Source organism: Triturus cristatus, chromosome 12 (genome assembly GCF_964204655.1).
Source record: "Triturus cristatus chromosome 12, aTriCri1.1, whole genome shotgun sequence".
Lineage (NCBI taxonomy): Eukaryota > Metazoa > Chordata > Amphibia > Caudata > Salamandridae > Triturus > Triturus cristatus.
The window spans coordinates 66165970-66191913 of NC_140595.1; the positions used below are offsets into that span (position 1 = coordinate 66165970).

Here is a 25944-nt window from a genome sequence, read left to right on the forward strand (position 1 = left end):
AAGAGATCTTTCAGCTAGAGTAGAGGGATTCGGAAAGAATGTTGGTAATGATATTGTCTGATTAACATGGGAATCTGTAATAACCTTAGGGAGGAGCTTCAAGTGAGTTCCCATAACCACTTTGCTAGAGTGAAAATCTGTTTATGGTTCATGAGAGCATAATGCTTGAATCTTGCTAACCCTGCGAGCTGATGTGATCGCCACGAGGAAAGCGGTTTTCCATGGCAGATATTGTAGAAATGCCTTGCGAATGGGCTCGAAAGGGTCCGGCATAAGCCATGAAAGGACTATATTGAGTTCCCCGGGAGGTGAAGGAGGACTAATGAGAGGAAAAACCTTCTTCAACCCTTCTAGAAAATCCTTGATTACAGGCATTTTGAAAAAAGAGGGTTGAGAAGGACATTTTCTGTAGGCAGTAAGAGCTGCCAAGTGAACCTTTATAGAAGAGAATTTCAAACCAGATTTTGACAAATGTAGTAAATATGGAAGAATTACATCTTCCTGTTAAGTTGTAGGGTCCGCGTTCTTAGAGGAACACCAAATGCAAAATCTTTTCCATTTGAAGGCATATGTGGAAGGCTGTTTAGACTCTTTGAGGATGTCCATGCAGTCTTGTGGCAGATTCAAGTATCCATACTGCACTAGCTCAGGAGCCATGTAGCCAAATTCAAGGAGGAGAGATTTGGGGTGGACCTTCTGGCCCCTGAACTTCGTTAGCAGGTATGATCTGCATGGCAGCTTGAGCTGTAGACCCTCTGACCGGCGAAGAAGGTCCATGAACCACCATTGACGTTGCCACTCTGGAGCTATTAGGATCATCTGGGCTCTCCAGCAGGACAGCTTGATGAGGACTGACGGGATAAGGGAATTGGCGGAAAGGCATAAAGAAATTTGCCAGACCAGTCGATCGATAGGGCATTCCCCAATGTCCCTGGCTGGAAGTACCTTAAGGCGAAGCTTCGACATTTTTTGTTTTCTGCGGTGGCGAACAAGTCGATGGCTGGAGTACCCCACAGTTGGAAAGATGTTTTGTACAATGTCGTAGTGTAAAACCCACTTGTGGTTTTCTTGCAGAAATCTGCTGAGTCAGTCGCAGCATTCTGGAAAACTGGAAGGTGGGCTGCCGTGATCATCAGGTCCCTGGCTATGAGTAGTTTCCAGATTGCTTGGGCCTTGTGTGACAAGGGTCTGGACCTCGTTCCTCCCTGCTTGTTGAGGTAGTACATGGTGGTTGTATTGTCCGTCTGAACAAGCAGAGACTGAGATCTGAATGATGGGCAAAACCCCTTTACTGCCAGATGGACTGCACGTAGTTCGAGGAGATTGATATGATATGCCATCTCTCTCTGTGACCACTTCCCCTGAATTTGGAGGAGATCCCATGTGGGCTCCCCATCTCAGTAGTGATGCATCCGTCACTATTGTTTGAGGAGGAACCTCCTGATGAAATGGCATACCTCGAAGCAGGTTGGCTAAGGAGCACCACTATTTCAGGGACTGCTTCACATGAAGGGATAGTTTATCCTGTCTTTCCAACTGCCTATCAGTTGGTTCCACTGGTCCTTGAGACATTCCTGGAGAGGTTGCATGTGGAGATTGGCATTCAGTGTGAGGAAGATGCAGGAGGGCACTGAGCCAAGATGAAATGATACAATTCTCACCGTTGAATGTGAGGCTTTCATTAGAGAGTGAGACTTCTGATGGATCGATAAACGTCTCTCCTCTGAAGGACACATTCTTGCCTGTATTGTGTCAATAGAGGCTCCCAGGTAATGTAAGGTTTGGACCGGGATAAGCGTTGACTTGCTGAGGTTGACATGAAGCCCTGACCTTTGGAGGAGATTGCAAGTCCATTTGTAATGAACCTGGACTTCCTGAGACGTTAACGCCTTGATTAGCCAATTGCCTAGGTATGGGTAGACAAATATTCTGTGCTTCCTGAGATGGGCAGCAACTGAATAAAATTCTGTGCTTCCTGAGATGGGCAGCAACTACTGCCATTCACTTGGAGAATGCTCTGGGTGCTGACTGCAGGCCAAATGGAAGTCCTTGGTACTGGTAATGGTCCTGCCCCACTACAAACCTCAAGAACGTTCAATGCTTTCTGGTGAGAGGAATATGAAAGTATGCTTCTTGATGGTCTATGGAACAGAGCTAATTCCCCTGGTGTAACTGGAGTTAGATTTGATGTAATGCCGGCATCCAGAACTTTTCTTGCCAAATCCACCAGTTGGCTGTTTTGAGGTTGAGTATGGGTCTGAATTTGTTATTGTCTTTCTTCTTCACCAGAAAGTATCTGGAATAAATGCCTGTCCCTCGTTGTTTGTGAGGAACAGGTTCCACCGCTTGCTTTTTTAAGAGGATGTTGACTTCCGATCATAGCAGTGAGAATAGGAATTTCTATGGCGTCGGAGGTGTGGACAGTGGAGGACTGATAATGTCACACAATATCCATTTTGCACAATATTCAGACCCAGCCATCTTGAGTTATGTTCTGCCACTCTGCTGAGAAATGATATCCCCCACCGGAGTGGGTAACAGAAGAGGCGGAAGTAGTAATTCAGTGTTTTGATCCTGATGGTTGTTTGCTTCCTTGCGCAGGCTGCTGGGTGGATCTTCCCCTTGTCTGCTTTCGTTGGTATGGCTAATAAGGTTTTTGGTGCTGTTGTTGATGCCCCTGATACCACTGAGGGGTTTTTAACCCTCTGAGAATAGAAATGGCATTGGTACAACCTGAAAGATTTCCTCCATTCTCTGGGTCCTTCTAAGACAACTGCCTTCACAGTCTCTATTTCTGCTTTCATTCATGCCATCTCATCATCTGTGTGGCTTCCGAAGAGGGTAGTACCGGAGAATCGGAGATTCAATTTCCTCTGTTGCGACTCTGGCTTGAGGGATGTGAGGCGGAGCCAAGAATGTCTTCTCAGGGCAAAGCCATGGCAGTACTACTCATGTGCCGCTAATAGGGAAGAGTCTGAGACAGCACTAATGATTTGGTTGGAAACCATTAATCCTTCATTTAGGATTTGCATGAAGTCTTCCCTTTTGTCTGTGGGGAGATGTACAGCGAGCTGCTGCATGCATTCCCATAATGCCCTGTCATGCCTGCCGAGAAGTGATGTTGCACTAGCCGCTTTAATAGTGATTGCTGCAGTGCTGAAAACTTTAGGTGCTGTAGAACTGGGAGTTGTGGCATAGTACTTTTTTGCGGCTAACACAATAACTGAGTCTGGATATGGGCCAGTCCGGAGGAAAGCAGGGTATTGTTCTGGAGGTTGATATTTCTTTTGAAGCCTCGATGGGGCTGGTTTAACTGAGGCTGTAGTTAGGAAAAGATCCATAGTTGTTCTAGGAGACCTGGCACTAGTCGTAGCAATGCTATTGATGCTGACATGTGTTGAAGTGTCTCAAAAACTACTGATGTTGTAGGAGTTGGAGTCGATACAGCAAAAATTAGTTTTGCAGCTCCCCTCATCAAGACCTCCTAGAATGTGGTGATATCATCCACCGGTGATATCCTTGAGGTGGGGAGTCTTAAAGTATTGGAGAGTATTGCCCAGTAGAAGTGGACGATGTATCTGTGGTATGATGTCTAAACAAAGACCGTTGTGAATAGTGGCAATGGCAGGAGTGCCTGGAAGATGGAGATGAGCACCTTGGGCTATGGCGGTGACAGCTTGAATGATGTTGTGATCTGGACATAGATCTGGGCCTCGGAGTGAAAGTGACTGGTGCCGGTGTAGAAGGCACTGGATGTGTTGGAGGAGGTGGTGGCAGAGGTGTAGGAGGTAGGAGGAGATGGCGCTGGTGGAGGAGAACACAGTTCGACCCTTGAGGAAGGGGAGTATGTTCTGGTATACTCCGAATCTGGAGATAAATAAATAAGTCTCCTCTTTTTCCTTCCCTCCTGTTGCCTTGACGAGGTTGGAAGAGTTCTCGGTGTCAATCTTTCTAGAAGCCTCAATGTCAACCTGCTTGTCCGTCGACGGCGTCTCGATGTCGGTATGGGCCTCTCCTCGACCTCAATCCTCTCGACGTCGACAGGGACCGATGTCGTTTTTCTGCAGTCTTCTTCCTGACACGCCCTCAAGAGACAGATGACAAAGCCTTGGTAGACGACTGAACCTCTACTCGCCCTGAGGTCCTACTTTCAGACTGCGCTGGCTGTCTCCTTTGCTCCTCGGTGCCATGGAGGCAAACTTTCTCCCTGTCCTTCATGGTGTCTCTTGAAAAGTGCCTGCACTAGTGACAAGACTTGGGACCATGAATCTCTGGGAGGCAAATAATACAACCCTCATGAGGGTCTGTTTTAGCCTTTCGTCTCCTACAGGCTGTGCATTTGTCAAACAGAGAATGCATTTTTTTCTGTCAAAATACCTCAATTTTCTGAAAAAACAGAAAAAGACAGGGAGAGACCAAAAACGTTGAGTGAAGTAGTTGTCAACAAGATTAATTTGAAAATATTTTGGAAAAAAGCCAACATTGGCAGAGCTCAATCCTATAGGGTGCTGTGAGCAGGAGCCAGAAAAAAGAACTGAAGCAACTGCCACCTGCTGAGCATGATGGGGTACTGGTGGTCGCTGGGTTCTTAAAGGTTTGTGAAAGAGATCTATGCTGTTATATAAAAACATCATGCAATTATACACATATACATTTCTCCTGGCCCCTTTTTTAAGTACAAGATGAAGGTGTGGGCCATTGTAGCATATTCCTATAAGCTGGATAATCTTTTCTTTCTTAGGTGACTCTGCAGGCTTTCCTGAAGAAAGGCGAACATTTACACTTAAGAAGATATATTGTGAAAAAGTGCTCCGGAGTCCCTGCACTTGGGTGTGACTATTCAGTGCTTATGACTATCAATGGAAATCCACTACCAGAGAAAATAAGTTACTTACCTGTAAATACAGTTCTCCAGTATTGGTATCTTTCATGTATTCACATGCTTGAATCATTCTCTGTCATCAAAGTTGGAGGCCCACGGTACCATAGTAAAGCAGTATGTATCAGTATTATAGGCTATAACGGCAACAAAATGTAAATTTAATAGTCTATCTATGTTCCTTTAAAAAAAGGACCAAACTTGTACTATAACTAATCAGGCTAAAACACCCTCTAAAACACTCCCAAGAGAGGCTGAGTCCCTCAGATGTTCAATCACAAGTGGGGATAAATAATCCTGAGTTATAAGGGGAGCCTCTCGGAGGAGGAAGGTGGGTCTCATGTGAATCTAGGAAAGATACCAGTACTGGAGATCTGCATTTACAGGTATGTAACCTATTTTCTTCTCCCATATTGGATCTTTCATAGATTCACATTAAAGGAAAGTGTGATCTTTCTGGCATAGATAGCCCAACTAATTGCCTGGTGTCAGTGTGTTTGGACTGTAGTTGACTGGGATCCTGGTACCCAGGACTTCAGTGGCAGTGCTCACTCCTCTAACTTTGATGGTAAGTACTTTGTACACCCCACAGTTGGCATACTGGGGTACCATTGTAAATCCCTAGTATAAGGTACTGAGGTACCCAGGTCATTGGTACACCAGGAGTCTCTCATGGGCTGCAGCATGTATTGTGCCACCCATGGGAGTCCATGCAAACTGTGTCTGTGGAACTGCTATCTCAGTCGACATGAAATGGTACATGCACCTTTCACCATAGATATAAGGTTTCCCTTCTATCTTGGTCACTCCACTTTAAACCTATAAGCCACCCCTAAGGTAGGCCCTTCAGTCCAAGGGCAGGGTGTACGGTTCTAAGTATGTGGGTACCCCTGCATGAGCAGAGGTACACCTACAAACCCTAGACTTTATTCTCTGGGCTTTACGTGCGGGCCAGCCATTTTAAGGTATGTAATGGACAATGGCAAGTCGAGTTTTCCAGCTACATATTGGATACCCCGAAACTGGTCATGTTTGGTATCTAACATGTTGGAATCATGCAACTACATGGATTCCAGTGTTATTTGACTGATACCATGTACTGGGGGGCTCCTTAGAGGACGTCCCACTACCTACCTGTGTAGTCTTACAGGGTCTGCTGGTCTGCCCACGCTGCTGCCGGCTTCAGTCACTATTCTGCTCACCTTCTGATGAGCCTAATTCTGGCAGAGGGACTCTGAACAAAGATTTTCCAGCAAAGAAGGGGTGTGACCACCTCTCCTTTAGAATTAGGTAGGGTGGGGGCACTTCTGAGCACCACCAGGCTGCATTGAGGGGCACATTTGGTGCCCCCCTTACATAAACCAGTTTGGCCCAGTTCAGGAGCTCTTGGCTCCCGCTCTGGCGCGAAACTACACAAAGGACAGGGTAGTGTCCACCCCCCTGTCCAGCTCCTCCCTAAGGAGGTGCCCAGAGCTCCTCAAGGTGGCCACTTGATTCTGCCATCTTGAATTTTGGTCCCTGGGAGCAATTGCCTGGCCGTGCCAGCTGATTAGCTTCCCTGACCTCCCCTGATAGGTGGGTGACTGCAGAAGACATCCTACCCCTTTTAGGGTTACTTAAGGGATCCCCTGAGGGTAGGTCCTTAGATTAGTCCAGACTCCATCTTCAAGAACCGACTGCCTGTTTTCGGAAGATTGTATAAAGCCTCTTCTGCCGTTGAACACTGGAACTCTGCTGCTGGATCGAGCCAGGACCAAAGACAAAACTGCTCTGGTGGGAAGATTCCTGCTGCAACTTCGTCTCTGTGTTCCTCCAAATTTCGGCAACTCCGTGGCCGTTCATCCTCCAAGTCAGCAAGGACTCTGAATGCATCCAAGCAAGAAGTAATCTTCCTTGGGGTGAAGTAGTCACTAACCTGCATTTGCAGGCACCTCAACGTAGACAACTGGTTTGCTGATCCTGCTGTCCCATGGACACCTCCCAGCTCTGCAACACATGTGGTGATTTGTTGGCTCTCCAGAGGCCTGACCAGTCTTCCCAGCAACTTGGAAGACTGCACTCCCTCTCCAGTCGACTTGATCCGTCCCCTTGTGACCACATCTGGTTGTCGCTGCCAAGACTTGTTGACTCTCCTCACCAAAGATCTTTGAGCTCCAAGAAGCCCCAGCCTCCAGAAATACACAGCACCAAAGACGACGTCCTGCCTGCATCCTGTATACTGTGGGTCTCCATCTTCTGTGTGCTACTGAGGCTTCCCTGCAACTCCCTGCGCCTGCTGCCAGAGTCCTCAGTAGCTTTACACTTTTTGTCCATGTGGGGTGGTACTGCGGCCACTGTAGCCAGGTTTCTCATTATCTTAATTCCCCCCTCCCAGATATAGTCAATGATGGGGATGGCCTTTATTGACTTCCTTGCTTCTTCTTTGAAGTCCCAGAGAAAACAGTCTGACTGTTTAACAAAGGTTGGGAGATGAAATCGTGTTGCAGCCTGATCCATTAGGTTATGAAAACCCCCAATGCCCTCCGGGGGAGAATCTGAAGGATGTGACAGTGGAGGAGACAAAGTGGGGACAAGGTCGTCGTCCCACTCAATCCTTGATGGTTGTGGTTCAGAGAGCTCACCTTCCTCCCTTTCATCCTCAGAAGATGTTTGATCCTCTCTTGATGGCGCTGCTATATTTTACGCAGGTGTCATCCTAGGCGTTATAGGTGGAGGAATGTGCCTTGGCGTAGTTGGAGAGGTAGGTTGAGGTGGTACTATTGGCTGCTCCTGTGGAGGGTCAGACAACCTCTTCCTGCAATCTTGCCTCATGGCCTGCAGATCGTGAACCAGAAACATGGACATCTGCACTTCATCATACCTGGGCTGCGGATGAGGATGGTAGTGATTATGTTTATAATGCCTCTTTGGAGGGGCATAATATTGATGGTAATAATGTTCGTCCTCTTCGTCTTCATCGTCCTCCTGGTATTTGACCTGGAGCTCTGATGGCCCGTGATCTGCCCCAAAAGGTTGTCATCCGATTCCTCTGTGTCTAAGAGGTGACTTAGTAGAAGAGGTGAGACCTTACTAGATGTCAACTCAGGTCTTCAAGCTGATTTGGTGATCTTTGTTATTTTCTTCGTCGACAGTCCCATCGACGATGTTGTTGATGATGCTGTCGTCAAGGTAAATTTCGGGGTCAACTGTAGGAATTCTGATGCCGCAGCCGTCGTCGTCTTCATCGATGACGGTGTCGCCGTCGACAGTGTCTTTGTCTACGGTGTCTTCGATAGTAAAGCTGACGTCGATGGTGTCTTCGATGACAGCACTCTCGTCGACGAAATGGGTGCATAAACAGCTGTTGTTGTCGTTGTCCTCACCAACGATGGTCTTGTGGACATGACGGTGGTGACCGTCATTGATTCTGGCGTCGTCGTCGACGGGGCTCGGAGTGGATTTTTACGCCTCGATGTCGACGGTTCTGAGGATGAAGAATGCACCCTTTCCCCTGTTTTTATAGATGGAGTACTGGACTGTGAGGAGGCCTCCTCTGTGGAGATGAATTTTGTTTTCTTCTTTCTCAGAGGATCTATATGGTGAGTTTTTAAGGCCTTCCTGCCCTCCTCAGATGTCCCTTGGTCACATGAACTTCACCTTTTGATGGTTCACAGATGTATCACTGTCTTCCTCAGAAGTGGTGGATTTCTGAGTTTTAGATTTCTGTAGCCACAGAAGTAGCCTCCCCTCTCTGTCCTTTAAGGCCTTCGAGGAAACATTTTGTACTCTTTACCTGACGTTGAGGGTAGAGGCAGTAAAGAGGAAAACTTTTGCACTACTTTACTTGATGTTGAGGGTAGAGGCAGTAAAGACAGTCCTAATGTGGATTGTCCACATGTAGCCTATTCTTTCCACAGGTTTTGCAGGATCCGAAGAGGCCTTTTCTTAGAAATATCAGACATAGAAGCTGTAGAGAAATCTGCTATTCTTAAGAAAAAAAACACTGAGCAGAGCTCAAGGATACTCCCATCACACAACGTGAGGTACAACATCTGAGGGACTCAACCTCTGTAGGGAGTGTTCTAGAGGGTGCTGTCACCTGACTGGTAATAGTTCAAGTTTGGTCCTTTTTAGGTCTCGGCTAGCGAAGGCTGCGCTTGCTCAGTCTCGCTTGCGAGAGATAATGACTTGGAGAAGAGGGGCTTGAACCCGCCCCTCTTCTCCCCTGTTCTCCATTGGCTGGCCTCTTGAATGCTGGCCAGCCATTGGAGAAGAGGTCCGTCACTCCGAACAGGCCCCGTCCTTTTCGGATTCGGGGGCGTGTTTTTTCCAACTTTTCTAATTATCTCCTCCAGCCAATGGCAAGAGGAGGGTAAAGAAAAACACGCCCCCGAATTCGAAACCGCCGCTGCCTTTCTCCGAGGCATTTCTGCTTTGCCTCGGAGAAAGGCGGCGGTGTTCATGGCACTCGCCAGGTAAGTCAACAGTGCTTTCCATGTGTGTGTTAACAGCTCAGTCGCTGCTTGCTCCTCTACCTTCGCTCTCTTGGCGCAGGGGGGGGTGGAAGCTGCTACTTGGGTTCAAATTCTATGTTCCCTTGTTGACCAGATTGTGTGAGTTTAGTCAAATCAGTTTACTTCATTGCGTCTCATTTTCTGTGCTCGTCGCACGTGGGAGATTCTTCAAGTAATTCAGTTCAGCGTGTGTTATGTAAATAACTCGTAGGTATGACTTAATAGCCTCTAACGTTGCTCGATCTATGCTAGAATATTGGCCACATGTAGGTGGAGAATGACGGTTTACTTATAGAATCGTTGTTAGGACAGGGAGGTTATCACTCTGTGCGGTGATATAATCTAGCAACACATTGAAACTTTTAAATGTTCAATACATTTGTGTGACTTTTAGTCTTTTCCTTATTTTTCACGTACTTTTGTTGTGCGATTTGCATGCCAGTACTTTTGATGGCTCGGCTGGTGCTTTGGCTTCTAAGGCCAAGCAGCAGCCATATGGATACCGGGTCGGAACTGGCTCAGCTCTCCCTGTTAACGGCTACCGTGCCCTCTTCTAATCGGGCGATCGCCACCCTTCCAAAACAGACGTCAGTGGGAGGGCCGAGTCTGAGGGAGGGAGGGAGGACCCCTTCGCGAAGCCGCCTCCCTGCGCTCCCGGGGCGAGGAATCCTACACAGTGGCAGAAGTGCGCCAGCGAAGCATTTGTTTCGGTGTTGTGGTGCATGTAGCGTTTGGCACCAAATGCAGTTGTTTATCCCCTCCTTTCATGGGATACCGAATGCACAGCACAGGCTTCTCTCAATTTCCTTGTCTCTTCCCCGGGCGCACTGAAGGTATCACTAGAGCTGCCCGTGTTGTTTATGTTTAGACCACCGCGTGGTTTGTTTTGTAAACACGTCTTGTGATTTTTTTAAACTCCTACAAACTGTGGTGCTTTTAATAACCAAAGACGCCCACGTGTAGTCGTGGTGTTGCAGCAGCACATAGTTATGTGAACTGGAGCTGCTGACTCGAGCTCAGTTCTCTCTCAGAACAGAGTCTCTTTACACTGGAATTTTAAATCACAGCCACGGGGAAACTCTCGGGCATCTCACTGGCAATCAGTCTGTGTGTGACGTCTAAAAAACAAGATATCTATTCACACACAGGGGTTTCTTTGGCGTCTTTAATTGGACTATAGTGTCCTGCTGGAGTGTTTTATTTCTTTTCTGCGCATTTAGTATTTCCCTGTTCGCCAACAGTTGGCACTTTTTAACCTTCTTTTTTCCATCGTGCGTTTTCAAGTATTTCGCTAACGTCTAATCACCCCAAGCCGCCTATCAGAGCGTAACAAACACCAAGCCAACTCGAAGAGCGGTTGTCACACCGGCCAAAATAGTTTCATAGTTACGTGTGTTACAGCTGCTTCCATCACTTGCTATGATCAGACTCGGTAAAAATTGTTTCTTTACAGCTTCTAATCGTAGTTTTGTCTATATTTCTGGCCATTTTTTTTAATCAGCCTAGTTCCTTTATCCACTGAACAGGTACCTGTGGATACTGATGCCCCAGTCTAATTGTACAGTATGAGAGACACTTCCGTAATTGCTATTATTGGCGTTATGACACCAGTTAAAGCACTCCAATCTTTATTAGTGAAATTTACTTCAATTTTTATCTAGTGCATACATAATGCCTAGTGTTGTTTCTGCGCTTTACAGAGACTGAAATAATATTTGCGATTTTAGATTGACAGTTGTGCTCCCGATTTACCTTTACATTGATCATCACAGTTTGTATTTATATATGTGAGCGGAATAATGATACAGTATACGGTCAGAGAGTAACAGCGCATTGCAACAGTGCTGCATATTCTTGAGTAATGTAAACAAAACAAATGAATATGGACAAAATAACTGGAAAAGACCGTAACGTACAAGGAGAGGTTCCGTGTTTATCAAGCATTGGTTGAGGCAGCATGGTTCGAATCAAGCTTTCCTCTTTAGTGTAGTCGCTTCGCTCAATATTTTAAAGCAGAGTTGGAAGTTTACCGCTCCTGCCCGGTCACCTCTCCTGCTCATGCCTAAACACCGCTCCTGCCCCATCAGTTCTCCTGCCCCGTCACCACTCCTGCCTTGTCACCTCTCCTGCTTCGTCTCCTCTCCTGTCCCGTCGCTTCTCCTGCCCTGTCGCTTCTCCTGCCCTGTCACTTCTCCTGCCCTGTCACTTCTCCTGTCCCGTCACTTCTCCTGTCCCGTCACTTTTCCTGTCCCGTCACTTTTCCTGTCCCGTCACTTCTCCTGTCCCGTCACTTCTCCTGTCCCGTCACTTCTCCTGTCCCGTCACTTCTCCTGTCCCGTCACTTCTCCTGCACCGGCACCGCTCCTGCACCGTCACCGCTCCTGCCCGTTCACTGCTCCTGCCCGTTCACTGCTTCTGTCCGGTTAGCACTCAGTGGCTCTGTGTGTGGGTGCAAATGCAAAAGGTCTCGCATTTGAGAGTGATTAAGCTATTGACATTGTAAATAACAATGTTGTTTCTTTAAACGTTTTAAAAACAAAAACATAAACAAAAATAATGTCATGAGCAATGCCAATAGCTCAAACTTTACCAATGCCGAGACCATTGCATTGTAAATGCTTGTTTAAAAAGGACAACGATTGACTATTAAACTGACTTTTCATTGCCATTCTAGCCTATGATACTGATACATACTGCTTTACTATGGTACCATGGGACTCCCACTTTGACGACAGGGAATGATTAAAGCATGTGAATCTATGAAAGATCCAATACTGGAGAAACTTTACAGTTTAAGGTGTATTAAAAGTAGCTTCTTACTGTGCTCATACAACACTGGATATGAACCTCATTCATGAGAAGTTAGCTTAATGTATTGCTGTTCTTCAAAATCATCCTTAAAGTTCAATTATGATACATAAAGTTCCTTTCAGAAATGTGTGTCACTCCACTTTTATTGACATCATCCCTAGGTGTATTTTAAAGTTTCTATTCATGAACCATTGGCTAAAGACAACAGAAACTATTTTAAAGAGGAATTCCAGCCATTTTCCTTTCAAGTAAACATAGACTCAAGTAGCAGGACTCCACCTGGGAAGTTTTGACCCTAGTTTTAAAGGCAATTTGAAAACAAACTTCTCTGGCCTATTCTCAATCATACCTCATGTAGGAGGCTGGGTCAGCATATGGTGTACACTTACTGGTGATACACCTTGCACTGAGTCCAGGCAAACCTTAGTGATAGTGTAAGGGGTTCCTGATAACCAAAGCTCTCAAGGGGTAGCTATGGAGAGAAGGCTTATCCAGGAGGGTGTAAAGCGGGTACATTTACCACACAAGTCAGTCAGTGAGAGTCACACAGAAAAGAACCACAATAGTGTTAGAAAAATAGGTACTATTTATTACAACATAAATCACAAACCACTTTGGTACATCTCCTACCCGGAGACATGCATACACAATAAAAACATCAGTAAAACAGGTAAGTAAACACATAAAAACACATGGGCCCCTAAGGGGGTGTGGGGCATATATTAAGTAAGTGGAATGCGAAAGGTGTACCTAACCAAGACTACCACCCAAGGATCTGTCGGCCAGGGGAAGCAAGGAACCATCAAAGGTAATTAACAAGAGTTCCTAGGCGTCTGGGTGCAGAGGTGATACCCCGGGTCAGTGTCCATAGGATAACATGGGGAAGTCGCAGTTAGGATTTTCAGGATTCAGAACCCTTCCCAGAGGACCTTGTGGAAACCTTTTGGAACCAAGGAGGTTGGAGAGCACCGCCACCCATGGATACCCAGAGAAGCATGGAACCGCCCCTTGAAGTCAATGGGGATCTTCGAATGTCCAGCTGCTACTGTGGCCCGTGGACCAGGTTGGTGGGACCCAGATATGGATTCCGGATGTGGAGCACCTGAGGAGAGAGGAGACAAAGTACAAACCACCCGGAGTCGTCCAGGAGGAGCAGGAGCACAATGTCCACCCTTCTCGGGGGTTCTTCACGGTAGGATGGAGGTCTTGGGAGTTGTGGCTGTGGAGACCAAGCATGGATGTAGGAGCATCCTAAAATGGTCAACGAATTGCAGGAGGGTCAGTGGCCTGCAGGACCTCCAACAAGCCTTGGCATATGCAGAAGACGCATTGCAGGAAGTGCTGTAGAAAGGAGGACCAGCAAGGTCCAGGGAACTCACCCACCACAGGTAAGTTAGGGCCAGCCTTCAGCAAGCAGGAGAGCCAGCAGGTATTGATGGAAGGGACCCTCTGGCAGCAGGCACAGTTTGTCACAAGCCTCAGCAGCACAACAAAGATGGAGTCCCATGTCGCAGGAGATGCAGTGAGGACGTAGCTTTTGCAACAGAGTGATGCTTGAGGGTGAGGCTTCTTGGAACTCGGAGACTTCCGGACTGAAGAACCAACAAGCATTGGTAACAGTAAACAGACATGATGCACAGGGGTTTGGTTCCAGCAGTTCCACAAGAGATTGCATTCTTCCAAATTGCACAGAAGACAGGTCAGGCCTCGGGAGAGTCCCAATCCACCACCTGTGTGGTAGAGCCTTGAAGAGTCCATGAGACAGCAGGATCCACAAGCCGGTAGTCATCGTCAAGATGCCTGTGGCTGCAGGTGAGTGACTCCTTCACTCCAAGGGATATTCCTTCTTGCTGTCCTTGATGCACACAGAGTCCTTGTAACTTTGAAGGATGCACAGACACAGATGTTGCAGTATGGGTGCAAAGCACGGAGACAAAGTTGCAGTAGGAGCCTTCCTACCAGAAGCAGTCTAGTCTTGGGTCCGGCCCAACTCAACATCAGAGTCAAGTGTCCATAAGAAGGAGTCTTGTGGAGGATCCTGTAGAAGAGTCTTGCAGCAGAATCCTTGCCCAGAAGAATCTAGAGTCCCACCCTCAGGGAAGCCCTTAGGTAACCCAGGAAGGGGGTTAGACATATTCTGCGGTGACCCTCCTATCAGGCGGGTAAGGGACGCTATTCTGATGAAATGACGAGCCAGATGCTTCCAGGGGCCTCTGCTTATCTCGCTTTCAATATGGCAGAATCTAGCGCCCACCTGTTAGACCTCTGAGCATCTCCCCAGGGGAGGTGATAGTCAGGAGGGTGGTCAATCCCCTGTCCTTTGTGGGGGTTCGCACCAGAGCGGGAGCTAAGGGCTCCTGCACTGGAGTGAACCTGTTTATGTAAGGAGGGCACCAAATGTGCCCTTCAAAGCAGTCTGGTGGTGCTCGGAAAGAAGAACCCCCACTCTATCCCAGAGACACCTAATTCAAATGGAGAGGCAGCTACACCTCTCCTCTATAAGAATTCCTTTTTTCTGTATTTCCCTGCCCGAGTTAGGCTCACCAGCAGGACTGCAGAACAGTGTCTGGGGTCGGCGGCAGCACTTGCTTGCATGTGAACCATGCAAGGCTACACAGGTCCCCTGAGGAGCCCCCTTCAGTACATGGCATCATGCAACTAACATTGGAATCAGTGTACTTGCATGATTCCAACATGTTTGATTCCAAACATGACCAGGTTTGGTGAGGTCATTATATTGTTGGACATTTCGAGTTTGCCCGTGTCCACTACATACCTTAAAATGGCTTCCCCGCACTTACAAAGCCCAGAGAACGGAGTCCAGGGTTTGTAGGGGTGCCTCTGTTCATGCAGGGGTACCCTCACACTTAAAACCTATAAGTCACCCCTAAGGTAGGCCCTTCAGCCCACGGGCAGGGTGCATGGTTCTAAGTGCAGTGACAGTGATATAAGGTAAACCGTATACCTAGAGTGAAAGGTGAATGTACCATTTCATGCAGGTTGCAATGGCAGACCTGCAGACTCAGTTTGCATGCGCTCCAATGGGTGTGCAGCAGAGAAGATAAGTTTTTTTTTTTTTATCCATCACCCCCCAACCCCACCACCTCCATTCCGAGACAGCCACCACTGCCTGGTTAGCAGGATCCCAGTGTACTACAGTCTAAACACACTGACCCCAGGCAATAAGTGGGGGCTTTGATACACAAGACAACCCAGCGGCAGGTAGTCCTCTTGTGTACAGCCCAGCCTTTCTTGGCACCTACGTAGCCAACAAAGAGCTGGTCACCCACCCGGAACTGTTGTGTGCGATTCAGGTAAAATGAGAGCCTCTCTTCCTCTCTGGAAGGGTGCGGAAAGAAAGTGGGCAAGGTGATAGTTTGCCCAATGTGGAAGGCAGTAACAACCTTTAGCAAGAAGGAAGGACGAGTGCGAAGCACAACCATGTCTGGATGAACAGACAGAAAAGGACGTTTACAGGAAAGAGCCTGGAGCTCCCTCACGCGCCTAGCAGAGGTGATGGCAACCAGGAAAGCAGTCTTCAAAGTCAAAAACGAAGTGGACATTTGTGCAGTGGCTCAAAGGGAGCGCACATCAAATAGGTAAGAACCAGATTCAAGTCCCACTGCGGCATCCCAAAAGGAATAGGAGGGAAAAGGTGAATAATGCCTTTGAGAAATCTATTTACAACAGGGGACTTGAAAAGAGAGGGCTGATCAGGGAGCCTAAGGAAGGCCGAGATTGCAGAAAGGTAGCCATTAATGCCACAAATTTGTTCCACCTGCAGGCGTATACCGATTTAGTGGAGGGACGCCTGGCTGCCAGAATGATATCACAGATTTCAGGAGGCAAGTCAAATGGAATCAACAGTCGCCGCTCAATCTCCACGCAGGGAGGTGGAGACTGGACAGGTTTGGGTGGAGGACCGTCCCCTGCTGCTGCAACAGAAGATCCTCCCAAAGAGGCAGCCGGATCGGGGGATCCACGCTCATACTGAGTAGTGCGAACATGGCGTTTAGACGCTGCTTTCAGCGCTTTTTCCTCCCGCCGCAGGATTGATTCTGCCGATCTAAGACCTCCCCCATCTGTACCCAACACGTAGTACACAGAGGACTCTTAATCTTGAATTCCCTGTACGTCGCTGATGTTTTTCCCCTGACACGGCGCCCGCATATACATGTCCTCCATACGTGTTACGCTTACAGGACCTCCGATATCCGCTGGAGTCTGCCACCACCCCTTAAATCTCCGGATGTATTCACTCCTTAACTCGCAGACACGGGACCGTGTCCCTTTCAGCACCGCCAGACTTGCAACCCGGTCCTGAGTAATAGGATCGAAACGTCGTCGACTTCTAAGCGCAACTGATGGCGCATTACCTACTGTGGTTCAACTGAAATTGGTGTCTCTATTCATCTTAACCTTGTAAATTACTGTCTTGAACCACAATTTTCACTGTACATACTTGTTCACACCTGCACTTCGTGCCGTTTTTGCTGACTGCACATTGTCACTTGCGTCGCCACCTTATGTGTCACGAACACAATTAGCACCAAGTCCAATTTTGGTTACTCCTGCAACTTTTGCCTACAGTGCTGTTACAACTGTACCTTCCTAATTGTGAACTTAATTACATGATGCCAAGTGCACATTTCAAGAATCAACTCAGAGTCTCCTGTCTTCTTTTCGTGTAATGTGTTGTACATACATGTCTAACTGTCCTCTTTAATGATACCAGTTGATATATTGTTGTTTTGTCTCGCTGTTCATGCAGGGACATCCTCACACTTAAAACCATGCACCCTGCCCATGGGCTGAAGGGCCTAGCTTAGGGGTGACTTATAGGTTTTAAGTGCAGTGACTGGGAAATAAGGTAAACCGTATATCTGGAGTGAAAGGTGCATGTACCATTTCATGCAGGTTGCATGGCAGACCTGCAGACACAGTTTGCATGTGCTCCCATGGGTGTGCGGCAGCAAAGATAATTTCATTTTTTTTATCCATTCCCCCCCCCACCCATCACCCCCATTCCGAGGCAGCTGCCACTGCCTGGTTAGCAGGATCCCAGTGTACTACAGGTTAGACACACTGACACCAGGCAAAATGTGGGGGTAACCATGCCAGAAAGATCCTGCTTTCCTACACCGCAGACACTGCTGTTGCCATTAGATCCACAACAGTACAAGATGTCATGTCAAACCAGCCACAGCACGCAGACCCAAACACTTTCAAATTGCTCCCTAAATCTAACATGGCCAAAAATAAACAGTACAGAACCTTGGAGAGGTTTCAGCAGAAGTGACATCCATTACTTGGATGGGATATCTATCAAGTCCATGACAATTTGTGAATGATTACATTGTGACACGTGTTTCCCCATTAGGTTAAAAGGTAAGGCTCAAGTAGTCCTTTGGTTGGATTGCATATGTGATATGGCACGTAGCTTGAGGTGTAGCCTGTAACAGAGTAACTGAGAGGCAGTATATCTTTTTTAATGAATTTAATTTGCTGGCACAATATTTTAATGGCTGATTATAGTGATTTTGTTTAGGAATTGAGTGTTGTTTTGATGCCTTAACCTGTCATCAAGACACAGTATTATTCGTTAATCACAGGTTAATTAGCTGTACATTACTGTCATAATCTAATTTTTATTGACAGTATATTTTGTTCAGAAAGTAAAGACATCTCTGTACAAAGGCTTTTGTACAGATGCAACAAAAATGGAGGTTTTTCCTGAATATTGCACCCTTTTCACCATTTCACATAGTAAACATGTCTGTGCGCATAGGCTTTCTTAAAAATGCAACAGAGTCTTTTGTAGCGGTAGTTCTGTCTTGCATTTCATTTGTAACACAAATCCCCTGCCATTTCCAGAGTTGTTTTAAATATATTGTTGACTCCTTTCTAATTTCTGCAGAAGGCAGAGGAAGATAAGCTTAAGTCAGCGTCCACTACCACCTGTAGGACGTCCCAAGCCAGTACCCAAGCCATCGGGTCCAAAGTGTAAAGCCCTGTACCAGTACGTTGGACAAGATGTGGACGAACTCAGCTTCAATGTCAATGACATTATTGACATCTTAATTGAAGGTACAATATTTACCCACAGATACCTAAGTATTTGATTATTTTTGATAGGATTATTTGTTGTGTTCTGTTTTGGCCTAAGCAAATGATGTTATCTTGCTTATAATGTGGTTGAAATTGTGGGCTAGGAAAGGCAAGTGAGATAAATGTGATACAAGCAATACTATGCAAGCTTTGACACAGCAAATAGGTCTGACATTGGAAGCCAGCCTTTTGGCTTATCAATGCTTAATTGTTGATAACATGCTTGTTTTATAATAGTTTTTGCATAACTTTATTGGTGGGAAATCTGCTGGGTCCCTGTCAATCTAAACAAAAGGCTGAGATCAGGACCTCTGTCAATTTAAACAAAAGGCTGAAATCAAATATATTTCAGGTATCAAAAAGCACACACTGCCATATATACCCTGGCACTTAAAGGAACTACCTTGGGGCCGATTACTATCTCGTTAGGAAAGCCTTCCGGACAAGTCGGTTCCAGAAAGTTTTCTGTACAAATCGCACTCCGGGAGTCCCACCGACCGACTACGATGTGTCCGTATGTTTACGGACTCGGTTCGGTCGGACTCCCATTGAAGTCAATGGGAGCATGTGTTCCCAACGTGAACACAGGCTCCCATTGAAAAAAGGGGTGGGTGGGGAAAAGCGTGCACCCTGTAGCGGGCACCCCATGGTGCTCCCCACACTGTGCATGCATGGAAAGGGCGGACCCATGGGTACCCCCCCATGCGACTGATTCTGAGGGCCCCGGGTGAAGGGGAGCCTGCTACGGGCCCCCAAAGTCCGATTTCCACAGCCATTTTGTCTCGTCAAGACCGAGTCGGTACACATGTCCAAACCGGTCATCGTACTCCCTCATTCGGAAACCGTCCCCTTGAGCTGATTCGGTCAGTCTGGATGGCTTCCTCGCATTGTACTTTGTCGTCCGGAAAGGTGGACTATTCGTTCGGAAACATAGGCTCCGAATCAGATTTGCTTAATCCGAATCCCGTTTGGAGCCTTTCCTAACGAGATCATAATTGGCCCCTTAGTGTGTGGATGCACTTCTTGTAAAAAGGGAGGAATGCTGTTACTCACAGTCAAGTTAACTAATGGCCGAAGTGAGCTGACCCATTGCTCCATGTTATATACTGTCAAGAGTGGAAGACAAAATACAAAAGACACAATAATAGACCCAGGAATGGCTGAAAACCTCCCTAAGAAGGTATATTATGCATATCATTTTAGTAAAATCAAAAGATCTCGAATAACAACTACTAATATAATGTGATTCCACATTCCTTTCAGTAAAGCAATTGTGCTTGTCATTTCATCATTTATTTGGGGATTAATTTCTTAAATAGATTGCAGGAAGAACTCACTATCCAAGCGCTTTGTGAAACTTGCATTTTATCAGCTATTGCCCCGCCGCTATTTTTCGGACCTAGGCACCCCTTCATATTGGCTGGTGATGCACACTTAAGAATAAACGCAGATGGAGATCCATTTAGACAGTTAAATAAGGGGGCTACATTTCACATTTAATGACGGTGCAATTCACATCTTCCTTCTTCAAAAGCACTTAAATTTTGTCCAGTGTTTCCCAACTCTCTCCTCGTTTACGACAAAAATGCTTATGTGTCTTAAACAGATCGAAAATATTTGACTGGAGATCAGAGCCTCAATGTTCATCTAATTTTCCCATTTTGAAAGCTGCGGTAACATCACTTTAGTTAGGGCCTCATTCAGACCCCTACAGTGTGGGGGAATATAACTCAGCTACACCACGAGGTGCCCAGTGTCCACAATATCGTGATACAGAAATATTGCGTCAAAAATATTGATTACAAAAATATTGTTTACCTATGCAAAAATATTAAAACAAAATATTTTTAAAAAACATGCAAAAATATTGTTTTTTAATATAAATATATATATATATATTTATAAATAATTTAAAATAGTAAATCTTAAATATTTTAACATATAACAATGATATAATGTCAATTAAATACATTTAAGTAACACTTAATACTATATATAAATATATACTTACATAAACACAAATATATATATTTGTATGCTTAAACAAACATATGTATAATATAACTGTATTACATTTTTTGTTTTTTGAATTTATAAAAAGCATAAATATATATATGAGAATATAAAAATACATACAAATATTAACAAATCAAATGCAAAATATTAAAGAAATTACCAAATTAAATAAATATTTATAAAATTACTAAAAATATTATTTTAAAATATACACATATATATATAAATATATATACTTATATTTATAATATACAGTTAAACAAATAAACAAATAATATTACATACATTTTAACAATATTAAAAAAAATTAAAGTCTGGGAATAATAATTATACTGTTCCCAAGCCAGCCAATGCAGCAGTAGGGAAAGAGTTGTACTCCGGAGAGGTAACATTTACTATTCCCACTCCAGTGTGAGCAACAGTAGGGAATGCGTTGGACTTCAGAGGGGTTAAATTTACTATTCCCTCTCTAGCTGCGCAGCAGTAAAGAAAGGTTTGGACTTCAGAGGGGTTACATTTACTATTCCAAGTCTAGTCTGTGCAACTGTAGGGAAAGTGTTGGACTTCAGAGGGGTTAAATGTATTATTCCCATTCTAGTCTTTGCAACAGTAGGGAAAGAGTTGGACTCCAGAGGGGTAAAATGTACTATTCCCACTCCAGTCTGTGCAACAGTAGGGAAAGGATTGGACTTCTGAAGGGTTACATTTACTATTCGCATTCCAATCTGAGCAACAGTAGGGAAAGTGTTGGACTCCGGAAGGGTGAAATTTACTATTCCTACTCCAGTCTGTGCAACAGTAGGGAAAGCGTTGGACTCTAGAGGCGCAACATTTATTATTCCCACTCCAGTCTGTGCAACAGTAGGGAAAGTATTGGACTCCGGCGGGGTAACATTTACTATTCCCATTACAGTCTTTTCAACAGTAGGGAAAGTGTTGGACTCTGGAGGGGTACAATTTACTATTTCCACTCTAGTCTGTGCAACTGTAGGGAAAGTATTGAACTCTAGAGGCGCAACATTTATTATTCCCACTCCAGTCTGTGCAACAGTAGGAAAAGTATTGGACTCCGGCGGGGTAACATTTACTATTCCCATTACAGTCTTTTCAACAGTAGGGAAAGTGTTGGACTCCGGAGGGGTGAAATTTACTATTCCTACTCCAGTCTGTGCAACAGTAGGGAAAGCGTTGTACTCTGGAGGGGTAAAATTTACAATTCCCACTCCAGTCTGTGCAACTATAGGGAAAGTGTTGGATTTCAGAGGGGTTAAATTTACTATTCCCTATCCAGTCTTTACGACATTAGGGAAAACGATGGACCCCAGAAGGGTAAAATCTACTATTCCCACTCAAGTCTGTGCAACAGTAGGGAAAGGTTTGGACTCCAGAGTGGTAAAATGTACTACTGCCACTCCAGTCTGTGCAACAGTAGGGAAAGTGTTGGACTCCAGAGTGGTAAAATGTACTACTGCCACTCCAGTCTGTGCAACAGTAGGGAAAGTGTTGGACTCTGCAGGGGTAAAATTGACTATTCCGACTCCAGTCTGTGCAAAAATAGAGAAAGTGCTGGACTTCGGAGAGGTAACAATTACTATTCCCATTCCAGTCTGTGCAACAGTAGGGAAAGTACTTCACTTTCATATATAAACATTAGCCTATAACCCTATTAATGCATACCAAATATACAGCTTTTAATATGAACGTTATTAATGAACCAAAAACAAAGATAAATATATAGAAATGAAAAACTATTAACATGATTAGTAAACTAATTAATAATTAGTCATCAATTTAAAAATTGTCATATATTTATCACTTAATTAATTTACCACACTATAGCCCGACAAATCTACCAGCCCACACTAACAATATAACGAAATTAAAATAAATGCAACACTATTAACATAATTAATAATCAGTTAAATATTAATTAATAATCTAATAATTAATTAACAATTAACTTCCCACCCTATATACCTACAAACCCATCAGCCCGCACCTAATATATAACTTTAAAAATACAATTATTACACAATTGACATAATTAATAAACAATTTGTTAATTAATAATAAATTGTTAATTGTTCATTCGTTAATATTTAAATAACTTCCCACCCTACATCCCTACAAGCTCAACAGCCCGCATGTAATATGTAACTTAAAAATATAATTATTACACAATGTACATATTTATTAATCAGTTAAATAATTAGTAATAAACGTAATTCATTATTATTACCTAACTAACTTCCCACCCTATACCCCTACAAGCTTAACAGCCTGCGCCTAATATATAACTGAAAAATATATGATCATTGCACAATTTATGCATTTATTAATAAATTAAATAATTAGTAATACATTGTTAATTATTAATTAGTTTACTTACCACCCTATACCCCAACAAACCCAGCAACCCACACCTAATATACAACTTAAAAATTATAATTATTACACAATTTACATCTTTCTTAATCAATTAAATAAATAATAAATTATTAATTAATTAACTTCCCACCCTACACCCCTAGCAACCCTCTGAGACAATATAAATTACTATTAGCAATTAAATAAAAAAACATATAACTCACTTACAATTGCAAACCATAGTTCAAAATATTATTAACAATTATACAATCAATAATTTTTATGACCTAAAACACATGAAGCTAATTCAAAAACGATATTTGTTTACAACTATATTATTGAAAACAATATTACTTACCTGAAAAATAGATATTCTTGAAAATAATATTTCTGCATCATGATATTTTTGTCTAACAATTTTTTCTGATATTTTTGGAACTCAATATTTCTAATCGGATATTGTGTTCAAATGTCATCCCCACCCTACAGGTTATGGAGTACTAGAACATCAGGACCGATTGTACTAGCACAGACATTTTTAGAGAAAGGTCTATTTGTTTCCTTAAAAACGTGCACAATTGCAATTGTGTTTAATGGCAATTTTGTTAAGGCTAATCCCCTGCCAGAGCCACAAAGCTGGTACTTCCATCATGGAAACAAGTACCAACAGGGGAGAGCAGGGTAGACTAGGCGGAGGAGCTGTCACCTGGGAGCTGCAGAGACAGTAAGTGCAGGAGAAGATGGCAGATGCTATTGCAACACCTTGCCTTCGACACACCGGGATCAGCACGGGGATGGAAAAGTTGAGGATATCCCCAGATGTTATAAAAAAGAAACAGGACTACCAACATTATACTTCTGCCAGAGACAAAATAAAAAGTGTGAGCATGATCAGGGTAGGGATACTGACAAGACTGCCATAGACCCAGAAGGGATGCACAAGCTAGCGCAACCAAGATGTTATTACTCAACAGTTTTACAAAGCGTGCCTTTACCAACAGTAATTTTAGGTCACTGTACAAGTTCAATATGGAGTACACCACACCACTTAACAACTGTGGATGAAAGTAAACAAGAAGTGGGAGAACTTAGAGTATGTTGTAAAACAGGCAATAACCAAGATTGGGGTGTGAAGTGTAGGATTGATCAAAAAAAGAAATGCTCACAGAGGTGAATCCCCATTCAAAAAAGAAAATAATAAAAAAAGCTCTACTAAGAATTCAGTAGTGGAATACCACCGCACATCAGGTGAAACTATGGATCATGCACTAAATTTGGGGGAACAACCTTTACAACGCAACTTTTACAACGCACTACCATTACAACGAAACTGTTACAACGCGTGTGCATTGACAACGCAGGACATTACAACGCAAATCTTCACATCGACTTGCACTAGATGGCGTGCTAACATTAAAAATAGTGTAGTTTACTATCCCAACACCTTCCCTACTGTTACGTGGACTGGAGTTGGAATAGTAAATTACACTTTTTTAATGTTAGCACGCCATCTAGTGCAAGTCGATGTAAAGACTTGCGTTGTAATGTCCTGCGTTGTCAATGCACTCGCGTTGTAAAACTTTTGTTGTAACAGCATGCGTTGTAACAGCATGCGTTGTAACGTCATACATCCCTAAATTTGTTTAGCAAGAGCACCACTGGTGTGATTGTACTATTTTGTTTTTACTCCAAGTTGAATCAGTCGTAAAAGGATGCCAATGCAAGTTTTTATTTCTTAAGATTGTTACACTATTTGTTTAAATAATTAATATCACCTTTTAACACAGTAACATAATGCTTTGATGATCTGTAAGTATTTGCCAGAATTTTCTTTTTACTGATATTAGCTTGAACTCTTTTCTGTGTTTTGTTTTAAGATGCCTCAGGATGGTGGAAAGGCCGGCTACATGGAAAGGAGGGTCTCTTCCCAGGAAACTATGTGCAGAAGATATAAACTTCATGGGAAGAACTGCCACAGACTCCGAAGTCATATGCAGCTTTAAATAACCTCTCCAACCAATCTCCGGCATAAAGGCTGCATTTGCTCTTCCAAGCTCCATCTTCTCAAGCCTGACCACATAGATGCAACTCACAAGTGTGGGAACCAGCATGTATCCAAGCAAACGTAGACTTATTTTGAGAGACCTGCGAGTGGGAAACAGGGGGAGAGAAAGTCACTAGTGTCTAGGCCTCCAGGATGAGAAAAATCATTTCAGTGCAACTTTGTGGGGCTCTGGGAGCTATACAGTGGACACCTTTTGAGAGGTGGTTTAGTTTGTTGCAAGAACTACACATTTTGTTGATTTTTAATATTTAAATTAATGGTTAGTTTTCTTAAAGGTGCTTATTTACTTTTCTACAACTCCCAGCTCCCATCTGTTACAAACTGCTAATGTCAATTAATCACATGGTTCTCATTTAACTACCTCAGGCGGATGACGTGCTGTATCAGTCTTGGTGGGTTATGACAACGAGCTCTCCAAGTTGGTGAGATCTTACAGTTGTGGCCATCTCCGGCTGAGCCATTTTTGGGTTGCCTTACTAAAATAATATTGCATCATTTTTCACCCTTGAAAAAACCTATTGAACTCAGTCACGATTATATGTAGTTGGTTGTGTCCTCAATTCTCAAGATATAGGAAACACAAGCATCTATGTTAAACAGCTGATTTTTTTTTTATTAATAAAATTAAGTATTTTTAAACACATGTTTGAGGCACGCTGGAACAGCACCCTGTAGTTTGATAGTATTAATCATTAACAGTTCTATGCAATAGAAAAAAAATCAAGCATTGGCATCGGCAAAACTAACAAGTCTAAACTTTTTGACCTATTGGCTTTGTCAAGCTAGTTTCCGATTCTGTGCAGCATCGGTAAAAAAAAGAAAAAAGGAAAAACACAAAATGAAAAGGTGTGATTATGCGAACGTGTCATGACTTGAATCAGAATTCAATTAGTAGAACTAATTCTATGCTGCTCTATAGATTGCTGCTAAATAATTGTTGAACTGCTTGTGCATTCTATTTTTGTCAATGTTTAGTTGATTACTTTTTATTAGGGGATTTTTTAAAATACTTTGGTGCCAATTACGATCCGGTAAAAAATGTCCCCGTACGACTCGTATCGGGTCTTTTTACCGTACGAATCGTACAAGTGCCGTACGAACTGGCAATCACGATTCGCATGGTAAAAAGTCCATACGAACCGCACTGGGAATCATTCCCCACACGTCCTCGGGTCGGAAAATGTGTCCGACACGTCCTCGGACGA

At 44.1% G+C, this 25944-nt stretch overlaps 1 protein-coding gene across 1 annotated transcript in view; it reads left to right on the plus strand.

Annotated features, from left to right (window-relative positions):
* The window catches only part of MYO1F (myosin IF), a 241106-nt gene extending 215724 nt beyond the window's left edge, over positions 1-25382 (plus strand). Inside the window, exons 27-28 of the mRNA XM_085638355.1 lie at positions 18101-18270; positions 24552-25382. Of these exons, the coding sequence (XP_085494481.1) occupies positions 18101-18270; positions 24552-24628 (247 nt within the window). The 3' untranslated portion in view covers positions 24629-25382. The remainder of the gene's footprint in view (positions 1-18100; positions 18271-24551) is intronic.
* The last annotated feature ends 562 nt before the right edge of the window (positions 25383-25944 follow it).